Here is an 18,360-nt window from a genome sequence, read left to right on the forward strand (position 1 = left end):
TAAATTTTGTTATACATTGCAAATAAACTTTGTGAAGGAAAGTATGGTAATGTCTGAATGGGATACTATCATTTGCATATACATATTTATTTTCTAATTTTCTCTTGTCCTGTCTTCATTTACTTTAAGGTTCCTAAGAAATTTATGGCTAAATGGGAGATCAGCGTTGGCCTTACAACTGAATATCTTAAGCAGAATGGCATGAAAAAGTGTATCCGGACTTCTAGCAAATTGGAGAGCGTCCATTTAATGGGATCGTGTAAAAAGGATTCCTTAAACGAGCAGAGCAGGCATCTGAATGGATGTTTGAAACCATTACCATTTGATTCTAAACATTTCTCCCATGATAAAGGGAAAATATTCACTAAATCACAAACGAGGAAGAACTCTGATGCAAGGAAGGGGAGTAGAATGAAAAAAGGCAGCACTAAGAGAGAGTGTGAAGGGAAAGTGCCAATGAGCAAAGTTAAAAATACAATTTTTGAAAACATGCCAGATAAGCAGGCATCGCATGAACTTTGCAGAGCAGCAGAAAGCCTTAAAGGTTCCAAGTGTACCGTGGAAAACTACTTGCTCTCTTCTTTCGGGGAAAGGCAATTTGAAAATAAACCTAAGAAAGCAGATTATAACATCTCTCAAAGAGACTGCCAACTTGAACCCCCCAAAATAGATTTGAAGAAAAAGAAAAACCCCTCCGGCTTCATGTCCAGTTCAAAACAACAGCAGCCATATTCTGGAAGTGAGGGTGGAAATGAGAGAAAAAAAGAAATGGACTCTGATGGCATCTGCGATCTAGAGCCTCTTGACCAAAATATTGCAGCAGCATATAGAGATCTAAAAATTTGTGACTCTGTGAACCAAACGGGAAAGGAACTGTCTTTGGGACAAAGAAGCATTAAACGTCCTGTATCTCTCCCCAAAAGTAGCAACAGGAATCAGAAACCTCTGGGAGGCTCTTTCAATAGGAGTACCCATGTCGAAACAGGAGGTGAGCAATTCCAGCAGCCATCCTTTGAAGCTGAGAGGAAGGCATCTGCTTACAGGAAGGACAATCTTACCACGGTAGATAAGCACACTACACTCCAAAGCAAAGGGTTTACAAGTCACATGGATATTAGACAGGTTGAGTTCAGAACTATAAAATGCAAACATAAAGGATCTGCTGCTGCCACAGAATCATCTCTTAAGAAGGAGGAATGTACACCTGACTGCTGCTTTTCTACTACCAAAGGTGCTCCTGGGTGTCAGTTAGATACACCCGCCAAAAGTGGGAAGCTCGATGGCTCTAAACTGCCAAACAGCACTAGCGAGAAATCTTGTGATTCTGCTGAAATAGAAACAGCTGTTGTGAAACACGTACTTTCTGAACTGAAGGAGCTGTCCTATAGGTCCATGAATGATAAAGCTAAAGATGGTGGGTCACCTAAGACTGCCGTGCCCATTCTCTTTTCATCTGTCTCGGGGCAGAATCGCTTGCCAATTAAGCCTGATTACAAATACAGCACCTTATTGATGATGTTGAAAGATATGCATGACAGTAAGACAAAAGAGAAACAGATCATGACTACTCAGAACATTGTCTCCTACAGAAGTTCTAGCAGTGGTGAAAGTGCTGGAAGTGATACTCCGAGTGATTTGACATCTTTGACTACAATGGGAGCAACTCCTAAAATAGAAAAAAATCAAGACAGTGTTCAAGAACCAGAATGTCATAAACCCAAAGAAGGTCAGTCCTCTTTTTCACATGCTATCACAACCAAGTTGATCAATCTTGGTGCTAAAAAAAGGGAACTCACAAATACGGCTGTTCCTGATACACACTGCACCGCAAGGCGCAGCTATCCAAAATCTAAGCACCTATCTAAACCAATAGTTAACACAACATCAAAGAGCAAATCATTAAAACATTTATTCAATACAGCAGAGAGTGTGTCCCACCAGCACAGAGCTACCCAAAGCTCAGTTGCTAGATCTCTAGACAGAACCAAGGAAGATTTTGCAAGGAAAGTACCTTGGGAGTTGGTGCGACACTCCCCTGGTGAAGACTCCTCAAGTTCCTCTGATGGCAGTTTAGTTCATATAAAAATGATGTCAGAATCTGGTAAAAAGAAAGAGAGCTACAGGCCCTTTGAGAATGGGGTGTGCCTAGAGTTGGAAACAGGACTGAATAGAGAAGGCTCCATGGGGGATGAGTCTAAAGATGTAAGCCACGTAGCACCCAAAAAGCGATGGAAGCGTTTTAACCAAAGCAGTTCTAAAGCTGGTAAGCACATCAGTAGCTCTAGGCAAGCAGGAGGGGAAATATTTTGGCCATCTTTGGCTGGTACTTGAACGAAACAATTTTGATGGAGTGGGAGACCTCTCCTTGCTTTTCAGGGTGATTAAATAAGACTCCTAACAGGCAAATTTTGTGAAAACCTTTTAGCTGAGTAATGTTTTCTTGTTTATAATAAGAACTTCAAGTGGGTTGTTTGATTTCCTATATCTGCAGGTGGGATGTACTGTGAAACCCTGAAGATAAAAATCATTTTTAGAAAGGTAGACTAGAACTTGGTTCTTTGACATCTAATTTTCCAGGATAATTCTCCGTTAATACAATAAACGTGCAGTGAAATGTGTGCCCGTACAGGTAGTTTGAAGTGGTATATCTGTTAAATTACTTCATTATCTCATTTGTAGGTTGTGAGAACTTGGTCTTGCAAGGATAATTAACTAAGCTTACTTTGACAGGAGAGAAAATCTTAGGAGAATATTGAGGTCATATATTACGTTGTATTGAATTCTTTCAGCACTTCCCTTCTTCTGAGCTTAATTTAGACTTCTAATTTTTAAAAGTTAAATCAGCAACTATCCCAGCAAATACATTTAGGTGTTTTTTTTTTAACTTTGCGAAAGGACATTATTTTCAAATGAAACTGTTGTGGAATTAAGCCCAGCTGAACTACAAGTGATTCAAAATGGTGAGAATTTTAGTGTGTGTGTTGCTTAATCCTACACACAACTAGATGGTATAAATAAATCTTATTAGAAATAAAAATGTGGTTTATATGTGGCAAGCAGTGTAAGGTGTAGAATGGAGTGCATTAGGCCTAGCATATCTGGGTTGCACATACCCAGATGACAATTAGGTAGATGGCAATAATTCTGAATCTCTTCGCTGCTATCTAGGTTTGCCTCAATTATTGCAGTGCAGGGATAATATGCCAAGTCTGTATCATTTCAATCTGTGGGCTGTAAATTGTATTTTTAAGTGTTCCCTTATTCATGTCCAACCTTGGGTTACCTGTTGTTATGCTGTTCCCCAAATCCTAAGTAGTTGCTCAAGTCCTGCCAGACAATAATAATTTGACAGAATAGAAGTGTTGTTTAATGTATGAGAAATTAATTTATTAACTATAGTTTATATGAATAACTCATCCTTACTTGAAGAACCTCTGCAAATAGACAATCAGAGTAGAAAACAATGGGCTGAAGTACAACTATCCTCTTCTCATATAGTAGTATGTATTTTATGTCCTGCTTTGTTTTAATTGAGGAAACATTGAAAACAAAATCTCCACCGGAGGTTAAAATGGTATAACCCATGTTCCCATTTCAGTAATGTGTCATGTGGAGGTAGGTTGAGATCTGAAAGATCAGTTATAGTTTGGTAGTGGCAAAAATATTAATTTGTAACTTCTTTATGTAAAAAATGTATGCTCATACTTATGTGCTTATATGAATAAGTTTAGGAATTAAGGTTGCTATCATAAACTGCATCTCCTTCTCCTGTTTTATAAAAAGTAAATTGCCCACACTCATAATTAAGTTGCTCCCAAATATGACCTCAGATTTAGTCTGATAGATCCACTTTATATCGAAAATATGCAATATGCATAAAAAACAGATACTTGATTAAACTTTCATCATATAGGCTGATGTTTTAGTAGAACAGAGGTAATATTGCAAGTAGCTGATCCTGCCTAACAGTAAGTCGGTTTTTGCACTTTTTAATCTAATGTGAGCGCCTGTTACTCGTCCCAGCTTCTGCCAACCTAGCAGTTCGAAAGCACGTAAAAATGCAAGTAGAAAAATAGGGACCACTCCGGTGGGAAGGTAACAGCGTTCCGTGCGCCTTTGGCATCTAGTCATGCCGGCCACATGACCACGGAGTCATCCTCGGACAAGCGCTGGCTCTTCGGCTTTGAAACAGAGATGAGCACCGGCCCCTAGAGTTGGAAACGACTAGCATGCATGTGCAGGGGAACCTTTACCTTTACCTTTAGTGTTTGAAGGTAGCTACTTAGACATTATATTGGTTTTGTGGGCTCAGCACTAGTTACAGTACCAAAAGGTTTCTAGGTGGCTTAAGTGTTGATTTTAACTTATAAAATCCATATAACTTGGGACTTGGATACCTGCGGAATCAACTATTTCATATGGAGCCTGTTGATCCAATGTGCATACCCTGGGTAGGAACCCTAAATGGAGAGAGGAGAAATTCAATGCTTCTAAAATGGTTGAAAGGTTTACCATAGTCAGTGGGATTGACCATTGCTGAGAAGTCTTAAAACAGTCAAGAGGGACACAATTCCCCTCATCTAGATCGTTGCAGTTCATCCCATGAAGTTTCTGCTACTTGCTTAGACCTGAATTCTGACTGAAAGGAATCAGATAATCCAGTTTGTTTGGGGCATAAAGTACCATTACAGCCTTCCCCAGAACTGGGAGTTTTAATAATGGATAATAGTTTTCTAACACGGCAAAATCAAGGGAGGGCTTCTTCATGAGCAGGGGTATCACCACTTTTTTCAAGGAGGATAATACTTCATCCAGTTTTGTTCACCATGATGTAAAAAAGATGTTGAGACTAGAAAGGGTACAGAGAAGAGCAACAAAGATGATTGGGGGACTGGAGGCTAAAACATATAGGGAACGGTTGCTGGAATTGGGTATGTGTAGTTTAACGAAGAGAAGGATGAGGGGTGACATGATAGCAGTGTTCCAATATCTCAGGGGCTGCCACAAAGAAGAGGGAGTCAAGCTATTCTCCAAAGGACCTGAAAGCAGGACAAGAAGCAACGGATGGATACTAGTCAAGGAGAGAAGCAACCTAGAACTAAGGAGAAACTTCCTGACAGTTAGAACAAGTAACCAGTGGAACAACCTGCCTCCAGAGGTGGTGAATGCTCCAACACTGGAGGTTTTTAAGAAGAGACTGGCCAGCCATTTGTCTGAAATGGTATAGGGTTTCCTGCCTGAGCAGGGGGTTGGACTAGATGACCTCCAAGGTCCCTTCCAACTACTACTACTACTACTACTACTACTGATTATTATTATTAGTAGTATTAGTATTATTATCCTTCACCAACTTTGACTTCCCTCCCTGACACAGCTGATAAACCCTCACCTCCTTCCTCAAGGCACCAGGTCAGGCAGGATTTCCATTGACATGTGGGAGAACTGATACTCTCCATTTCACCAGAGTGCTCAGAATGAAATGAACTATGGATAACATTGCAAGACACTTACCTCTGTTACTTCCATTGATTCTGTCCTTTTGGCATCTAGTTTTGAGCAAGTGTAATTTTACTGGCAAAATGTTTTGTGCTTGTGGGCAGATTTTTCCCAACTCTTGCTACACAAAAGGAAGTGGGTCATACTGCAGGGACAGTCTGTCAGCACAATAAAGACAGATAAGAATACTTCACCACACATATCACTATGGCATAAACTCATATATGAGTTCGTATGGGTTTCTTTAAGCCCACTCCTATCTTCCTTCACCAATGCTCCTGGTGTTTCATTTCGCAGAACTTCTTAGTAAAATGCTGGGCACCTTGGGATGAATGAACAGGAGAGAGAGCACTCAAAAGCCATCTTGTCAAGCACCTTGGTCAGTTGAAAGCCATGCAAATCCATAAAGTATTAGGGTTCTCCTACTCTGCAGAATTTTGAGGTGATGATTAATGTTAGGCACTCCAATGGCAAAGACTACCAATCTCATCCTCAAGCATAGATTACCAGCAGTTGCTCCAAGGTGAATACTTGATATGATGGGTGACTGCTTACATTTATGTTGGATGTAAATATTTTCAACCGTTTTCTTTTCGTCTTCATTACATCATCATCAAAAGCTTTTCTTGTATAAGGTAGAGTTCAGTAGCATGGCAATTATGGATATCATAGCATATGAGATTCTGGCCAGGAGTAAGAGTAACTCTTAACAGGCAAACTTTGAAGACAAGATGGTAAAGCTGGCTGCATCCTATTTGTTTTCCAGACTTGTGGGGCTAAGGGGGATGCAGATGGAATCTTCTCTGAAGAAGTGAAATTGATGTTTAGAGGGAAAAGATACATAAAAATCCCCCCCCAAAAAAATAAGAGTTTGCGATAATGATGATAATAAAAACGATGGTGATATTGTTGAGCTAGGAAACAATGGAAGATTTTATCCCACCCCCATTGTTCCTTTTTGAAATCTGTGAAGCTGTTTCTCTTTTCTCTCAGTTATAAATGCAGAGAAGAAGCGCCTTAGAAAACCAAGTAAGAGGCTTCTAGAATATGCAGAGGAATATGATCACATATTCGCATTGAAGAAGAAGAAAAAGAGTCAGGAATCATTTCAAAAGGTGGGTGTTGAATTAAACTAGGAATTTATGAAAATGGGGAAAACATAATTTTTTCATGCCTAAAAATTAGGACTAGAATTCAAAATAGGAGCAAGTGTCTTGAGTGGGGAATTTCCTCTTCTGACTACAGTTTCTGATTAATGTGTAAATATACAGGTAGTCATTTGGTGACTGTCTCATTTAGTGACTATTCATGGGACAATGATGAAAAAATAACTTTACAACCAGTCCTTGCATTTAACAACTTTTGTAGGTCTGTAAAGCAAAGAAAACCTGAAGAAAGATTATGAGGACACTCTTGGTTTCACTTAGTGATGGCTTTGCTTAACAACTGAGTTGCTGGTCCCCATTGCAATAAACAAGGACTATCTGTAGTAGGAATGAGAAGGGATGGATAGTAAATACCAATAAATGACCCAAGCACTCCCAAATATCTGATTCCTCCTATAAAGGAAGCTTTTTTTAATATAATAAACTACTTTTAGATAATGCTTGTTTCCTACAAAAGAATAGGATTTCAGTATATCACCAGTTAGAAAATTGTTCACAGAAGTATTATAGTACTTGCCAATCTACCTTGAGTACATCATGTTTAATCTCTAAACTACAGTCAGATTACTGTAGTTCTTTAAATGTATAATTAGGGGTGAGAGGAATACATTTGGTTATGAATAAAATAAAGAATTAAAAAGTTATTTTACTATCTGGTTTTTCCTCAATATGTAACCTTTTTTTAATCATTAAAAAACAGTAAAATAAACCAATTGTATTTTTAAAATTATAAGTCTTTTGCAAATAGCATCACCATGATTATTTTTTTCCCTTCATTCTTAGAACTGTCTACTGGCTCTCCATGATCCAAAGTCATCAACTTATTGCTTCCCTCATTCCCACTTTTAATGGTTATCATTGGTCAGAGAAGAAAGTCAGAGAAACCTCTAACCTAGCGATACTTTTATCATGGCGTGTAATTTATTGGGGGAGAGAAGGAATATTAGTTATGGAAATACCATGTAGTGGAAACATTGTCTCTTCATTATTTCTCATTTTAATCTTCCTTTTAAAAAAATAGAAGTTTATTGTATGCCTGCACAATTGCTTTCCCTAGTAGAGCCAAAAGAAAACTTTTATTTTCATTGACTGCTACCTAAAATATGCTGAAATATGACCATATCCTATATAAGTTTGCTCATGATTAGCACTGATTCCTGGTATTGCTGTGACCACTATTTCTTTGTTGATCACTGCTAATAGACAAGTTCTCTGGAGAGGTCTGAAACCAAACAGAAAAGCAGCATTGAGAAACAAGCACGTAATAAACATCTGGAGCAGAAGCCCTTGGACTCCATCTCATCCGCTTCTTCATCAAAAGAATCTCCTCCAGTCCTTGAGGCTGAGCGTCCTCTGTCAGATGAGCCTGATGTCCATTCCAGGGAACCAAGATTAGAAATGCCAGTTTTGACATTATCTTCACCAAATGTGTTGGAATCTGTTGCCTCTGCTGCTGATTCCCATTCACAGGGAGAAGAACCAATAATGAAACCAGGTATCAAGATAACATTTTCTGTGTAACTCCATTTGAAAACCTAAGATATTGCAGTATTTATTTATTTATTTATAAGTATTTATTAGGTGGGTTTCATTTATACCTTGCCTTTCTACCCAGGCAAATATTGAAGTAATATAATTTAAATAAATAAATAAATAATTTAAATAAAACAAATAAATCCCATCCCATCCCATCCCAGGCTAAAATTAAGATTAAAATAGGTACCAGAAACATTTAACAACTAAAGGTTTTGAGAAAGAGAAAGCCTTTATTAAATTGTGTAAATTATTCTTTTGGAAGCATTCTACTTCTACACATGCTTCTACACAGCATTCTACTGTTTAAAAATATTGCTTATGTATATAATTCTGTCTGCCTCAATGTTTATAACTCTGACAAAATGCATAAATACAATTTTCAGACTTCTAGCTTACAAAATGTCAGTTTATAACAGGTTTTTTTTGGTAATGTTTTGAGAATTACGTTAATTACTATGTAGAGATTGAAAACACATTTTAATGTGAATATGGAATATATTCTACTTTATTGTTTTCAGGCATTTCTGTTCCACTAAGCATACGAAAATCACTGTGGTACTCTTACATTTTCTAATTTGCTAGTTAGACTAATTATGGTAAAACAACCTGTTAAGTGGAATAAATCCAGCCAGATCTAGAATTTTTCATGTTTGACATGTCTTTAGTTTTTCTTACATCTCCCTTTTCCCGAGAGCCATCAATCCCCAGGTAAAGATCCTTTAGGTCAGGGGTGTCAAACTTACAACATCGTGTGACATGTCGCGACATACCGTGACTTTTTCCCCATTGCCAACAATGGGATGGGCGCAGTTTTGGCACGATACAACCGGTCTATGGGCCGGCAGTTTGACATCCCTGCTTTAGGTCCATAAAAGCAGTGCTTAGGAGCCCAGTTTGCAGTATATTAAGAGTATAGAAGTTTACCACTGTAAAGGAGGGGTCCCTAAACCTTTTGCCATTGCACATCCCTTTTAGCATAATCTTAATGTACACAACTCCCCTGAAAATCCAAACACCAAAACGAACACAAATTAACACTGAAAACAATAACAATGAAACTTTGGCAAAAGTGAATTTATTATTTGTTCCCCCCTCCCCCTTCAATCCTGTCCAATTCCCAGAGGCTGCCTGAACCTGCAGTTTTCTTGGCAAGGTTTTTCAGAATTGGTTTGCCATTGGCTTTTCCTTAGGGCTGAGACGGAGTGACTCTCCAAGGTCATACATGGTGGAAGAGCATTTACATCCAGTTCTCTGCAGCCCAAGTGATTCATTGCTGGAACTGGACCTTTCATAATAGCACTTTTCTCTCAAGTGGATTGTACAAGTGGAAATACTGACATTTTAACTTGTTTTAGATTTTATAATAGAGAAACAGGAAGGTATGGTGATTGGGCTTCAAGGAGTTCATTGACCAGTAATTACCAAAGTTGCAGCTGCAGTTGAATAATTTCGGATATTTTATTTATTCTTGGTTCCCCCCCCTTCTATTATGAAAAATGCTTAATAAATTATACCATTGTTCTAGTTGTTTGAGGCTGTTTTTTTTAATCCAGTGAAGTTACTGCTATATATACATTTTTCTTTAGGAAGCTTTGAGAGTAAGCGCCAACGAAAGCCAACAAAAAAGCTCTTAGAATCCAATGATTTGGATACAACATTTATACCAAAGAGAGAGTGGACCTCTATAAAGAAGGTAAGTTGATCTTTCTTTCAGTTTAAAAATAATACTTAAAATTTACCCTGAAAGTCAGTTACTTTTAAGGTTACGTAACCAGGCCTAGGGCTTCCATGGAACCAGAGACTTCTAGATGGCTCCATTGTTAAGGAGATGTTTTTTATTCTCCTTCACCTATGGTTTGTCTTTTTGGTTTTTATATTTATTATTATTGTTTTTATACCTGTACTTGCTGTTTGTATATGTTGTGTTATAAGCTGTTGTGCACCACCCAGAGTTGCCTTGTGCACCTGTATAGATTTGATCAATCAATAACACTCCCTTTTTACGACCCTGTAATCCCTTAATTAGGGATACAGTTGACTGGATGGAGCTGAGCATTAGTGGCTGGATGCCCTTCCTGATGCCATACAGAGTTTGCAGCAGATATATTTTCTTTGTGCCCTAGGAGAGAAACTTCTGCCGCTACCTAGGATTGAACTCTCGACCTTCTGAGTGAGAGTCAAGAGTCTTCATCACTAGGCCACCACACTACTCAAAACATTAATCAATAACTAACTAAATTCATTACAGAAGTATGAATTTTTAGACAGCATATGTTTGATTAGCACATAGGAGCTGATGGAAAAAACCCATGTAGTATAATTCAGAAGATGATGTATAATATTCCCATTGCATATTCTCTTAAACACACGTGCGTCCATGGACAGGGGTTTCACTATTACATGGTGGTCTTGAATTGTGAACTATTTGGTGAAGAAACCCGGATTGGAACTGAACTGCCTTTGTGAATTGTGCCCATTCTTAGGAGTCAGGTATCACTAATTGGGCATGCTCAATGAAATCTGAGTCCAAAGGGGAGGGGTGGGAGTGGAAAAAGCATCCTAGAAAAGACCATTCCTACTTTTCGGGTGAGTAAAAGTAAGGGAGGGGAGAGATACTTTTAGTATGAAGTTGTTTCTGCTCTCTGAGCCTGGATGCTTCCTTGCAGAAATTTCAGTGCTGGAAGAAAGTGAAGTTTGCTCTGTTATATGTATACCGCTAGACCAGGGGTAGGCAACCTCGGCTCTTTTATGACTCGTGGACTTCAACTCCCAGAATTCCTATGCTGACTCAGGAATTCTGGGAGTTGAAGTCCACGAGTCATAAAAGAGCCGAGGTTGCCTACCCCTGCACTAGACAGTAGCTTTCCCTGTCAGTATTGGTGGGGGTGCTGTTTTCTTTTTAGTATTTCCTTGATTAGGCTGTTGTCTAAGTTGCTAGTCCCTTGTTTATTGCTTGGTTGTTTGTCTGGTGTTACTCCTGATATCAATCCCTGTTTATCTGGATATTGATTGCTGGTGGGGAGATATTCTCGCATGACTTTTCCTTTTACTTTTTTAATTGTTTCTTTTGAATGATGGTGTTTATTTCTGTGTGCCTGTTGACTGAACACCAAACTTCCAAGAATTCTGTCATGTTTTTGGATTTAGCTTGGTCTAGAATGCTGACAGGTTTCCCTGTTGAAACCAGTGTTGAGTCTGTCTATATGCTGTGAGACTAAGGAACTTTCTTCTTCATGTGTCTTCTTACCGCTAGTTGATATTCATGGATACACTCTGCTGGTCTTCTGCCTATCGGTCCTGCATAGTGACTGTTACAGTTCTTTCTCTTTTTATATATATTTTATTTATTTATTTTGCAATAACGTTCTTTAGTGCTTAGTAAACAGCGTGGTCTGGGTTCATATATTTAAAAACCAATAATAATTAATTTCTATAGTTCCATAATCAATATATTAATGATATATTTCTTTGATCTCCTCTTCTTCCAATAGTATTCTCCTTTTGTCAACATTAAACAGATATAATTCTTAAAATTTTCAATACATATAAAGTTGGATATAAACTTTTTTCCTTCTATTTGTACAAATAACAGTAACATCAGCATATAGCGTCTTATCAGCTTATATTTCAGTTGTATTTATAAAAGTCATCTTATTAAGTCACTATATCTCCTGTTTTCAAGATTCTTATTTAAGCTTAATTTCACCTCTGTATTCAAACCATTCTTATCAGCCATAATTTTCTCGAAGTTAATAATCTTTAAATATCCAAACTTTTCATTCACATACACCATCCCAATATTTTTACACTTCATATATTATAAAAAATACTATACTACTTGTATATCTTATCCCTCTTACTGTGGGACCTCTTTATATCCATAATTTATCTATTCTTTTAACCATATTCAAACAAGTGTTTAATCATATAGTACTCCATCCGGTAAGTCGAATGAAATCTCTTGAATCTAATTCTAGCCTTCTTCTTTTGCCAGGTAGCTTTCCACGTCAGCGTGTTCAACTTGCCAGGGGATTCTTCCTGTATTTTTGTAAATGTTGTTGGGAATAGGAAAGACAAGTTAGATAGGACATGTGTTTTTGTCTCCCCCACTTTAATGATTCTCCTGGCTGCTCTATAGTCCATTTTGTTAGATCTTTCAAATCTTCAAGTTTATTTTGAAGCCCTGAAAAATAAGATATATTTCCCATTTCCATTGTGGCAAAACCTTGCAAGTTTTCTTTTGTTTGTATTAAGCTGTAGTTCTCTTCATCTGTAGCTTCCCTCTTTGAGTCAGTGTCTTCTGGTTTGTGTTCTGTTATCTGGTTTGTTTGTTCATTCTTTGTCATCATTTTCTGAGAGATTTTTACTTGTAAGTTTAGGTTAGAAATACCGTATTTTCCGGCGTATAAGACGACTGGGCGTATAAGACGACCCCCTACATTTCCTGTTAAATTATAGGGTTTGGGCTATACTCGCCGTATAAGACTACCCCTCTTCCAACGCACACCAAATAAAAATTAAAAAACATCAGATTTGATTTTAATATGTTAATTTTAATTCAAATGCTTATGACATGCAGGTACTTAGTAGGAAAACTGTCACTTATAAACATAAGGCTGTTTGTCATCAAACATGTAAACATAAAACAGTGCAAGTGGATTAAACATAATAATAATAATAATAATAATAATAATAATAATAATAATAATAATAATAATAATAATAATTTTATTTTTTTTTATTTTAATTCCATTTATATCCCGCCCTTCTCCGAAGACTCAGGGCGGCTTACAAGCTTAGCAGTAGCCTTCATTCTATGTATATGCCTGCTTATTAGGGCTTTCACACACACCCCCAAGCGGCATTATTACAAAGTCAGCTTAATTGCCCCCAACAATCTGGGTCCTCATTTTACCTACCTCGGAAGGATGGAAGGCTGAGTCAACCTTGAGCCTGGTTGGATGGGATAATAATAATAATAATAATAATAATAATAATAATAATAATAATAATAATAATAATAATAATAATAATAATAATAATAATAATAATTGGAAGGGACCTTGGAGGTCATCTAGTCCAACCCCCTGCTAAGGCAGGAAACCCTATACCATTTCAGACAAATGGCTGTCCAGTCTCTTCTTAAAAGCTTCCAGTGTTGGAGCATTCACCACTTCTGGAGGCAGGTTGTTCCACTGGTTAATTGTTCTAACTGTCAGGAAGTTTCTCCTTAGTTCTAGGTTGCTTCTCTCCTTGACTAGTTTCCATCCATTGCTTCTTGTCCTGCTTTCAGGTGCTTTGGAGAATAGCTTGGCTCCCTCTTCTTTGTGGCAGCCCCTGAGATATTGGATCACTGCTATCATGTCACCCCTCATCCTTCTCTTCGTTAAACTACACATACCCAATTCCAGCAACCGTTTCCTATTTTCCTAATTCACTATTTCACTTTTCCTAATTCACTCTAAAGCTTTCCCTGCGCAGAACCTTAAGTAACACCAGCTGCCTGCAATTAGTGCAGGTTCTCATCCCACCAGGCTCAAGGTTGAGTCAGCCTTCCATCCTTCCGAGGTAGGTAAAATGAGGATTCAGATTGTTGGGAGCAATAAGCTGACTTTGTAATAATGCTGCTTGTGGGGGGGGGGTGAAAGCTCTAATAAGCAGGCATATACATAGAATGAAGGCTATTGCTAAGCACATTGATTTGTGCTTTAAATTGTAAGCCGCCCTGAGTCTTCGGAGAAGGGCGGGTTATAAATGGGATTTAAAAAAAAGACGAAATGGGAGATCTGCTCCAGGTTTTCCAGCCAGCCCGCCCAGTTCCTGAGTCAAATGTGTCCTTAGAGCTAAGCTGCTGCTCTGGCTACGCATTCCCCACCTGCCTTTCAAGTTGCTCTTGCATTCCCCACCTGCCTACAGCTGCTCTTCAACTTTAGAAGGAAAGAAGCCCAGACCCCAGCCTGTAAAAAATCACAGACTGCAGCTTCTACTCCAATTGGTCCCACTTTCCCTGTGCAGACTAAATGGAAGATCCGTTCCAGGTTTTCCAGCCAGCCCTGTCCCTAAAGTTTCAGCACCCGGCGTATAAGACGACCCCTGACTTTTGAGAAGATTTTCATGGGTTAAAAAGTCATCTTATACGCCGGAAACTACGGTATGCTCATTTATGTTGTCAAAGTTGTTTTTAGTCTCATCATGATTTGAAAACATTGTCATTTGAATCTGTCACAGTATTGCATACATTTCCTCCTGGAAAGTATTTGCCTTGTCTTGAAGTATTGTTCCTGCAGATCTCTGATGTTCCAGGCTGGGGCCTTCAGAAGGAGATGTTAGGTGTGGTTTCATGCCATTTTTAGATAGGTATGCAACATCCGTTTTATCTCCCCTCTCTAGATATTCTTTCACCAGTACCATAGTCTCTGTATTTAGCCTTTCAAACCAGCCAATCTTAAAGTCCAAACAACCAAATCTTATATAATTGTTATTTTTATATATGGTTTTTATAATCCAATACATTTCCAATTGTCAAAGCACCACTGAAAGCAGTATTTTATAACAGTTCTTCTATTCAGGGGTCCTACAGTTTATCAGCCAGCCAAAATTGCAGTCCAGAATGTTTAACCATCCAGTAAAATTCCCCCCTAGAAGATTAGCCAAAGTCAAGATTTTTCTTTTTCTGCAAACAATTCTTGAGCTTAAAGATCATAGCTCAGTAAGTATTTATAATCCCAGAAGGTCAGCAGTTTTTAAAACAAATATAGTTCTCAATCTGTAATAGGTGGCCCAGCATATTTTCTTTCCTTTGTTCCCAGCTGTTTTCTATTTGGCTAAAAATCAAAGGAACAAATTGTTTTTTATTTCTGGTTCGTCTTGCCAATTTCTGAGTCAATGCGGCTGTTGTTTTATGCTCTAATCCTCCATTAGATGTCAGTAACTATTCATTTTCCAACTTTTAAAACAAAGAGTTATTTTTTAGTAATTTCATCAATATTATTTCAGATGTGAAATCTTAATGGCTTTCTTAATTTTCAGATTTATCCAGACTAGTTTATTAACTTCATTTCAATATATTTCTGTCCCCCATAAAAATTAAATCGCCACTTCCGTCTATGGAAGGGTGGGGGTGTGGTCTCGTCCCTTCTCACCTTCTGAGGATTTTTTGCTTCTTGGGGATCTTTTCCAGGAAGTCAGTTACTAAATAGAAGAGAGAAGATTGATATTCTCACCCAGTTCCAAGCACACTGTTTACCATTGTTCTGGTTAGTGCTTTTGGACTTTGGCTGCTGGTAGCTTGGGTTAGTCACTGATGTGCAGCTAGCTTTTCTCCTATCAGATTAGAGGGGTTCCCCCGGATCAAATGGATTGACCGCCATCTTTTCGTGATCCACCGGGGGGGGCTCCTTGTTCATCACCTCTCCGGGGCAACTTTAGATTCATTTAGGGTCCCCTGGCAAAGCAAAACCAGCTGTTGGGTGTGGAGCACCACAATCCCTCGGCTGCGTTGGTACGGCGCAAAACCGGAAGTCGACTGTTACAGTTCTTTCACTGTTGTATGTTGTACAGGTAGTCCTCAACTTATGACACCAACTGGGACTGGAATCTCGGTTACTGAGCATAGTGATCATTAAGCTAGATGTCCATGTGACTGAATTACTCTGACAGGCTGCAGGGATAGAGCTAGGATTTTCAGGGTCTGACCTTTCAATATTTTGGAAATTAATAATACATTATGTATTATATATCCATATCATCCCACTGTCCAGCCCCACTTCTGCATCTTTCTTATTTAAAATAATTTGTAACATATCACATGGAACTATATTTTTAGACAAACTTAGTAAAAATATATATCCTTGTAGAACAATATGTTTTCATGTTCTAAATTATCAATGGTGCTTATCCACAGTGTTCTGAGGCTGGTCCTTTGGATACTGAAATACCTGAGTTTTATTCCACATCTCGGCTTTCAAATGCTGTTGAAGGTAAGAAGTACATGCATGAGTAAATAATGCTAAACTGAGCCAGGGTTTGGAATTGCATCTCAGAATCCATCAGCTATGGTGTACGTATGACCCAAGTGTAAACTGAGCTCAATAAAAAGAACTGTATTTTTATCTCATTAGACTGAACTGATTTAAAATGAAATCTTGACTCTACCTGGAATTCCTCAGGAACATTCTGAGGAATAATTCAGGAACATTCAAAAACATGAACATTATGAAGAGAAGGAGGTTGTGTGAGAATCAGAAGTCTTCTTTGACTTAACTTTTGAGACGTTCAGCTCCAAGCAGACTTTTTTGGGTTATGTTCTAAAGGATGAGACATTCACAGCCAATTGAGGTGATTCCTTAATTTTGATATGTAGTTTTCAAAGAGATTCTTAAACCACTGCATTTATCTAGAGGTAAATTGTCTGCATTAAAGATGAAATGCCCTACAAAGGAAGAATAGGTAGGAAAAATATAATTCCACATTTGCTTGATTGTTGTCATATACAGAAATGGTCAGGTATTCTCATGTTCTGCTCTCTCCTTCCAGCAAAAACAGTAAGGAGGAGGAGAAAGATGATGGAAGGGCAGTTGCATTAAGAATGGAAGCAGAGAAAAGGGACATAAAACACTATGGAGATTATGGGGGAAAGAGGTTACTAGAAAGAGGAGAGAAGCCTGTTAAAAGTATTACATTTTCCAAGCAGGTAGTGTGCACCAAGCAATGGTTGGTCTTTCAAAGACACCTTTTCAGCAACATCATTTGCAACTTCTGACTATATGCTTATTTAAATCACAGTCCCGCTACTCTCTGTTTGAATGCAAATAACAGTTTTTAGGTAATTACTTGGACTCTGCTAATTCACAAAGTATTTATTCCACAGTGGTCCTACAGAATTGGTATGGTGTGTTCAGTGCTTTTTTTGTAAAAGAAAAAGGTGCCGGAACTCACACATGTCATACAACCTGCCTTGCCTAACCTACAAGGTTCCATCCAAAAAAGGTGCCGGAACTCCGTTCTGAGCGTTCTATGAGGAAAAAAGCCCTGGGTGTGCTGTTTGTAAATTGACGGACACGTTTTTCAAACTGTTAGAATCAAAATATGGAATACATATACATTGTCATTGCCGTTTTCCATATAGCCTGAAGAAGAATCAAAATGTGCTGAAGTCCTTTTTGCTCAGTTAAAAGAAGGTGCCCTAGACTGAATTATGGTCTTCAGTTCTGAGGGCCAGGGATGCCGGAATTGTCTTGTGGGGACCGGGGATGCCAGAATTGTCTTGTAATTCCATACAGCTCCAAATGTGTGGTCTTCCTTGCTGCAGCTTCTGAAAAAGTTCCTGGGAAACAGAGGAAGAGAAAGCGGCAACGACGCAGTTTGGCAGCAACTCCCTGTAAAAAAGAAAAGAGTGACAGTATCCAGGAGGAAACTCCAAACACAGAGGTACTGCTAAGCTTTGTATGATGTGACTTTGCAGTTTTGATTGCTTTTCCGTTGAATAAACTTTTGCTATATTTATAACAACGACGTATAAGAAGGGACATTTTAATAAATACTGTTTTGCCAACAAATATTTTCCTGCTAAACTAGGCACTTGTTTTTTTAAAATCCTAACCATGTTCATTTTAAAGGATGTTATTGAAACAAGTCATAGGATCAGGGTAAACTAGAGGGTTTATTGGGTAATTTTGTTCTGAAATTTGAGCGGTGTCTAATAATAGTATCTGTTGTTGTTCAGTCACTGAGTTACGTCCAACTCTTTGCAACCCCGTGGATCACAGCATGCCAGACCCCCATCTTCCACTGTCTTTTGCAGTTTTCCCAAACTCGCGTTTGTTGTGTTGATGACACTACCTAACCATTTCATCCTCTGCCATCCCCTTCTCCTTTTGCCTTCAGTCTTTCCCAACATCAGAGTCTTTTTCAATGAGTCCTCTCTTCTCATTTGGTGGCCAAAACATTTAATCTTCAGCTTTAACACCCGTCCCTTTCAAAGAACAGTCAGTGTTGATTTTCTTTAGGATTGACTGATTTGACCTCCTTGTAGTCCAAGGGGCTCTCAAGAATCTTTACAGTGTCTCAGGTTTTTTTTGAATTTTATATTGGTATAAAATCATATACTTTATAAAATGTCCCCCCCCCCTTTTATGCCACGAATGGTGTTGTCATTTACTTG

General features: G+C 38.3%; 1 protein-coding gene across 1 annotated transcript in view; it reads left to right on the forward strand.

The window, feature by feature from the left end:
- The window catches only part of NSD1 (nuclear receptor binding SET domain protein 1), a 79,216-nt gene that overhangs the window by 33,920 nt on the left and 26,936 nt on the right, over positions 1-18,360 (forward strand). The window contains exons 5-10 of the mRNA XM_081319994.1: positions 130-1,726; positions 6,490-6,611; positions 7,866-8,157; positions 9,785-9,891; positions 16,102-16,177; positions 17,509-17,627. Of these exons, the coding sequence (XP_081176120.1) occupies positions 130-1,726; positions 6,490-6,611; positions 7,866-8,157; positions 9,785-9,891; positions 16,102-16,177; positions 17,509-17,627 (2,313 nt within the window). The remainder of the gene's footprint in view (positions 1-129; positions 1,727-6,489; positions 6,612-7,865; positions 8,158-9,784; positions 9,892-16,101; positions 16,178-17,508; positions 17,628-18,360) is intronic.

This window comes from Vipera berus (genome assembly GCF_964194415.1).
Source record: "Vipera berus genome assembly, chromosome: 2".
NCBI lineage: Eukaryota > Metazoa > Chordata > Lepidosauria > Squamata > Viperidae > Vipera > Vipera berus.